General features: G+C 44.2%; 1 protein-coding gene across 1 annotated transcript; it reads left to right on the forward strand.

Annotated features, from left to right (window-relative positions):
* Window positions 1-207: 207 nt before the first annotated feature.
* On the forward strand, window positions 208-3,358 carry LOC115053194 (alpha-(1,3)-fucosyltransferase 4-like). Its single transcript, XM_029517760.1, has one exon. It carries the CDS (start codon window positions 516-518, stop codon window positions 1,665-1,667), a length of 1,152 nt encoding a protein of 383 aa, XP_029373620.1. The 5' UTR covers window positions 208-515; the 3' UTR covers window positions 1,668-3,358.
* The last annotated feature ends 2,661 nt before the right edge of the window (window positions 3,359-6,019 follow it).

The raw sequence follows: 6,019 nt of genomic DNA on the forward strand, positions 1-6,019 counted from the left end.
GCTGGCCACCATCCCATAGAAATATGTTTTAGCACAGCAAGTAAATTAATTTAGGAGGTGCATTTAAAAGTTTATTTCTCGCTTTTTTCTTTTATTTTTTCATGACTTGCCCATTTCATCAGAAGCACACCACGCCCTGGATCTCTGTGTTTACCCAGGCTAAAAGGGCCTGCGAGGCAGCAGGCCTCACAAAAGCTCCTTTCACCGGCAGGAGAAAGCCAGGTCAACACTGCCACGTCAAAAATACTCGAGCATACAGTTTACTGAGTGGCAAAATGCACTCCACTCTGTTTTGAGCATGAAGACAGCGTGAAATGACTCTCCGCTGCTGGGGAACAGCTGAGATCGAGGCGGAGATATTTACAGGTGCCGTTTTCAGGTCACTTGTAATCGCAGGTATGGGTGTGTCGAGCAGACCTTTGGTTACTGACACACGTTGCCTCCCCGCTGGGAGCCAAAGGTTTTCCACTCTTGCAGTCAAAGTTGTTAAGGTGCCTGCGGAGTGACGGGGGCCGATGGGAGTTGTGGTTCGGGGCAGAGCGGCAGTCAGCGCTCACAGAGCTCACCGGCGCTCCGGCGTGTCACGGTGGGAGAAATGTGCTGTGCTACTTGTCTTTTACTCTGTTTGGGTGGCTGCTGTCGGGTTCTTGCTCTTAATGTGGGACGGCCTGCACTACCTGCCGGGGCCGTTTGTTTCTTCCTCCAAGGGGACCGGCGCGGTGACGCTCCTGATCTGGACTCATCCGTTCGACCAGTACCGGGAGCTGCCGGACTGCTTCGCGCTTTTCCGCATCGACGGCTGCAAGCTCACCGACGACGAACGGGCATACGGAGTGGCCGACGCTGTGCTCATCCACCACCGGGAGGTCGCCACCGGCACCGCGGAGCTGCCGCCTGAACCACGGCCGAGCGGTCAAAAGTGGATATGGATGAACTACGAGTCTCCCTCTCACACACCCAGGCTGAGGCGTTTTGAGGGCGTGTTCAACCTCACCATGAGCTACCGGACCGACTCTGACATTTTTCTGCCCTACGGCTATCTGATCCCGCGGGGGCGCGCAGGCAGGACTCTCCACATCTCCAAGTACGCACATCCGCTCCGTGCGCCTTCGAGCAAATACCTCCTCAGGCCTCGCCTGGTGGCCTGGGTCATCAGCAACTGGTCCGAGTCCCACGCCCGTGTGGCCTTTTACTACCAGCTCCGCCGGTTTGTCCCGGTGGACGTGTTCGGGCGCGCAGGCCGGCCGTTACCGGAGGACAGCGGCGGGGTGAGCTTGGTGCAGCTGGTTGGCCGGTATCAGTTCTACCTGGCGCTGGAGAACTCGCAGCACACCGACTACATCACCGAGAAGCTGTGGAACGCGGTCCGGGCCGGAGCCGTCCCGGTGGTCCTGGGTCCGTCCAGGAAGACCTATGAGCGCTTACTGCCCCCGGAGGCCTTCATCCACGTGGACGACTTCCCGTCGGTGAGAGGCCTGGCCCGGTACCTGCTGATGCTGAGGCAAAACCCGGCCAAGCTGAGGCGGCACCTGGACTGGAGGGCGGGCTACAGCGTGTACCAGCCCGCCTTCTGGGCAGAGCACTACTGCACCGCCTGCCGGGGGCTGCGGAGGTCCAGAGCTCGGACTGATGTGGTTCCAGACCTGACAGACTGGTTCCGCTCCTGACAACAACCAGACTTCCTCAAACTCAGGGTTGATTTAGAGACACTGTTCGAACGAACAAAACTGTTGATCATCAAACAGGACTGTTCATCTTATTTAACCACCGGCTGTGATATCTGGGAATGACTGTCATGAATTTTATTGACCATAATTCTTTGTGTTTTCGAAACCAAAGTGTCAGGTTGTTTCCATAAACACGAACTGCAGATGGTCCTGGTGTTTCTGAACAACTTGTGCTTTACAATCATCCCAACACAGACACCATACAGTACAAGGATATTTCATGCTTCACTCAAAACTTTCTGTCATATAGTCATTGAACAGTTACTGGTTTCAGTTATAGCTACAACTCCCTTGAAATTAATTACTGCAGTGTTTTCTTGGCTAAATTTGCCATTCTCAACAATAATAAAGGTGTCCTTATAATTATCAACTTGCTTAGGTTTCTGAGGGGTTGACACCAAATCCTGTTAATCATAGCATATCTGATCTATTCCATACCCAGCGGATGGTGGTGTCATACCTGCCCACACAGCCGTGAAAGATCTCTCTGAGCCTTTGCCTTCTGTTTGCACATCACTGACTGATTGATTGTAATTATTCCCATTCAGGGGTCTAATTGTGCTGTTTATAATTCATATAGCCCTGAAACAGCATTTTACCCAGAGAACCACAATCCACCACCGACAATTCCCCACACATATTGGGGTCTGTTAAAATAATATGAAAAGCTTTAATGTTCATTTGATGCAAATATGATTGCATACAGTCTAACAGGGCCATAACACTGCATTCTGCATATATTTGAAATAGTGTGAAAAAATGGTTGTAAAAATATGCATTTATTGTTTGTATGCTAACATGACAGAAGTCTTCTTTAAAGTTGAAAATTGTTTTCACTTTACTTGACAAAAACTTAAGTTATGCTTAAAGCTTTTATGTTTTCTGTAACATCCGCGTTTTCTTGGTACTATTGGCACTATTTGCACCACCTTCATGCCAGGGAGCAGGATGAGCTATAGATCATATATACTAACTTGGCATTAGGGAAGGTAGTAGGAATGTAGCAGAGATGTGGCTAGAAGGACTAAAGCCAGACTCTGCTGGTTGTAGGAATGGTTTCCAGATCATATAGAAAAACAGGATAACATTAGTAAGAGCAAAGACGGGGGACATTGCACAGGTTTAAAATGAAGGAAATTATGATAGCATTCTTTTGAATTTTATGCCAAGCAATAATTAATTAATTCACATAATTCATTGTCACATTGTTAAATCTGGGGAGTTTTAAACAGCAAACATAATCTACAACCGTGTCCCTTTGTATATTGTCTGCACTGTCTGGTTCTCTCAACCACGGATAATTGTAGATTTTTTATCTTTCACTACTGTCCACCTTAAAAAACAGTTCGACCTTTCCAGGGCCGGGGCGGAAATTATCATACCTCCACCACCTGGGCAGGATTTTTGCTACTGTTGTACTTATATTTTCAACATACAAATCAGTTGTTCATCACCATTATGAGCAACTGGCAGACATTGTAAACATGTTTTGTTTTACATTACATTAAAAGAAGAAAAAGCTATGATACATTATTTTGTATCTGTAGAATATACATAGAAAAAGGAAATACTCAGCAAACTGTTGCTTTTTGGTCTTACTATATTCCGTGTTAACATGGCACAGAATTAAATGCTAAAATAACATTAAAGTTAATGTTTCTTTGTGTCTCGTCCATTCCTATCATGTACATATTTTGGTGCATACCATTTCTGATGAACTTAAATGTAAAGCAAGTTAATCTGGATTTACAATGCAGTCTTTCATCTAACTTTTCTGTGTTCACACAGCTATGCTTATGCAGTTCATGTTTTCAGTTTACTGTCACAGCTCAGTCTGAGTAAATAGGGAAGAGAAAACCTGAAAATGAGAGAAGGAAGGAGGAGCTGAACATGTGTGCTTCAAGAGTTATTTGAGACGAGTCAGAAGCTGTGATGTGGATCATTTAAATTTACACCTCTGTGTAAGCGCCCAGACACAGAATTAACACTATGCACTGTTGAATGGGACATTTCCTGCAGGCACACTGACAGCGAGTAATATTGTTTCTCATAATAAGCTGATGCCTCAACAGCTGTTGAAACCACTGACGTCTATCAGCAATAATGCTTTCAGATGGCCAGCACAGACAGAACCCTCATCCCTGTTGTAAGCCTGTTCATGTACAATAGGAAATTATTCGCATATCTAGTTACTGTGGGTAAGATCACATCCATTCTTCATGCTCTCAAATATGGATCCAGAAAATATCCCCGCCCTGATCTCCCAGACGCTTGTCTGGCATGTCCTCATTCAGCAGCCCCCATATGGCATGGCATACCTTTTCACTGTGAGACGCACATTTAGCCTCTGTTGTGTTGACAGGCAGGTGTGGCACAGTTGTTTGGTATACAAAGGAAGGGCACTTCTCTTATTGTTACATAACAGCTTATCTGATCTCATATTTAATAGGATCCACATAGTGGTCAGAGGAATATAGTCACTATCTGCACTGGCTAGCATCCAGAGAGTTTGTGAGAACAATGCAATTTTTAAATGTGATTTGTGTTTGGTTAAATTTTTAGACAAAAAAGGAAGAAATTACTTATGAAACTGTACTTTTGCGTACATACAGGATGTGCTGATATGTTAGCACCTCTCATCATGGAGCTGCACTGCCTCCTCTGGTAGCTCATACAACTTTCAAGCTTTTAGAATCATGGACCAAAACACAGATAATATAATTGAAAAGAGAGAAATAAAGGACACTTCTTAATTTACTTAACTTTTCGTCTATTTGTAATGCCATTTTCTTATGTTTTTATGGATCACATCTTTTAGGTAACACTGTATATGAAGTATTTGATCATTCATTTAGTCGTGATGATCAGACAATGGTGAACGAGTGTTCAGGAACCTTCAAAATCTTTTTATTCAACCTTGGAAAATTTAAGGTTATTCAGCAGTGATATTAAACAGAATGTGCAGTTTATTTCACTGTTTGGTTTTACTTTTCTTCTACTTCTACTTTTTTTTATTTCTTAAGCAAAAACTTGGCTTGGATTGAAGGAATTTCTGCATAAAAACAAATGCTGTGAAAGAAAATTGGTCACCTGTTACTGATCTGTGCAACATTCACAGCTCTGCTCACTGTCAACAAATAAATGCAATGCAATAAGACCCAAAACAAAACAGTGATGACACATAATGCAACATCTGAAACTGATTCAGCGCAGTGTGTTCTACGTCCATGCATGGGAGAGCGCTTACTAGTTGATTTACCTGTGTTTTGTCAGGATCTGACCCAGAGGAGATGATTCTCTGTCTTCGAGGTCTTTGACCCAGAAGAAACAGGAGACGTCGAGAGGGAAGAGTATGTGGTTCTGTTCACCCTGAGCACAAACACAGCAGAGGCCACTCTGGCTTCTGATGCTTCTCACTGAATTCATCACTCTGAAATGGTGATAACGGTGAATCAGTGCCATACAGTACAAAAGACGTAAATCGTTCACAAAGGTCCTGGAAGCATAAAATGCATATCTTGGTCAGTGAAATACAGTCCACAGTTCATTTTAAGTCAAAGATATCAAAACAATAATTCTTCTTTTCTGCTCCTCTCGTGCAGGATGAAATATCACCTCATGTCAGAGGCCGACAAGTTTACAGAGGCAGAGGTGAGTTGTTGCTTGGCAACAAGGTGAAATATTGGATGTATCAATATGAGATAGTGCTTCAAAAGGTAACGGCTGAGGCGATACTGTTGAACAAGTTGAAGGTGAGTATTGATGAATAACCAGAACCTAAGGCAATTTAATTTGATTTAAACCTCTTAACTACCAGCTACAGCTTATTACAAAGATCCTTCTCAGTTCCCTTCCAGACCCCCTCTTCAGTAACAGTGTCATTCATAACCTACATGGCCCCTGGCTAGAGACGCACAGTAATCTCATTTGTAGAGCAACAGATGTTTCTCTTAAAAATATCCGTTTACTGAGGAGAAAAGTCTGTCTCTCATTCTCTCAAGGGATGAAAGAGACCAGTCTAATCGCTATGAAATGTGTCACATTTGTACTGGTTTGAGAAGACATATTGACTTACAGTAGGCTTACTATGTTGCAAAATGTAAACACTCTCCTTTTCTCTGTCCTGCTCTCTTTGCCTGCACATATCTAATGAGGAATCTTTCATGTGGTATACATCAAAAGGCCACAGAGAGGTGGGGGGGGGGGGTGCATATGAAACAACAAAACCCTTAGACAAATAAACAGCGCTGTGTTCCCATGGCAGCACGGTGCAGTAATCTGACGGCTGGTTT

The sequence above is a fragment of the Echeneis naucrates genome, chromosome 13 (assembly GCF_900963305.1).
Source record: "Echeneis naucrates chromosome 13, fEcheNa1.1, whole genome shotgun sequence".
NCBI classification, from domain to species: domain Eukaryota; kingdom Metazoa; phylum Chordata; class Actinopteri; order Carangiformes; family Echeneidae; genus Echeneis; species Echeneis naucrates.

Coding starts and splice junctions, on each gene's coding strand:
- LOC115053194 (XM_029517760.1), top strand. CDS start 516: ATGGGAGTTGTGGTTCGGGGCAGAGCGGCAGTCAGCGCTCACAGAGCT.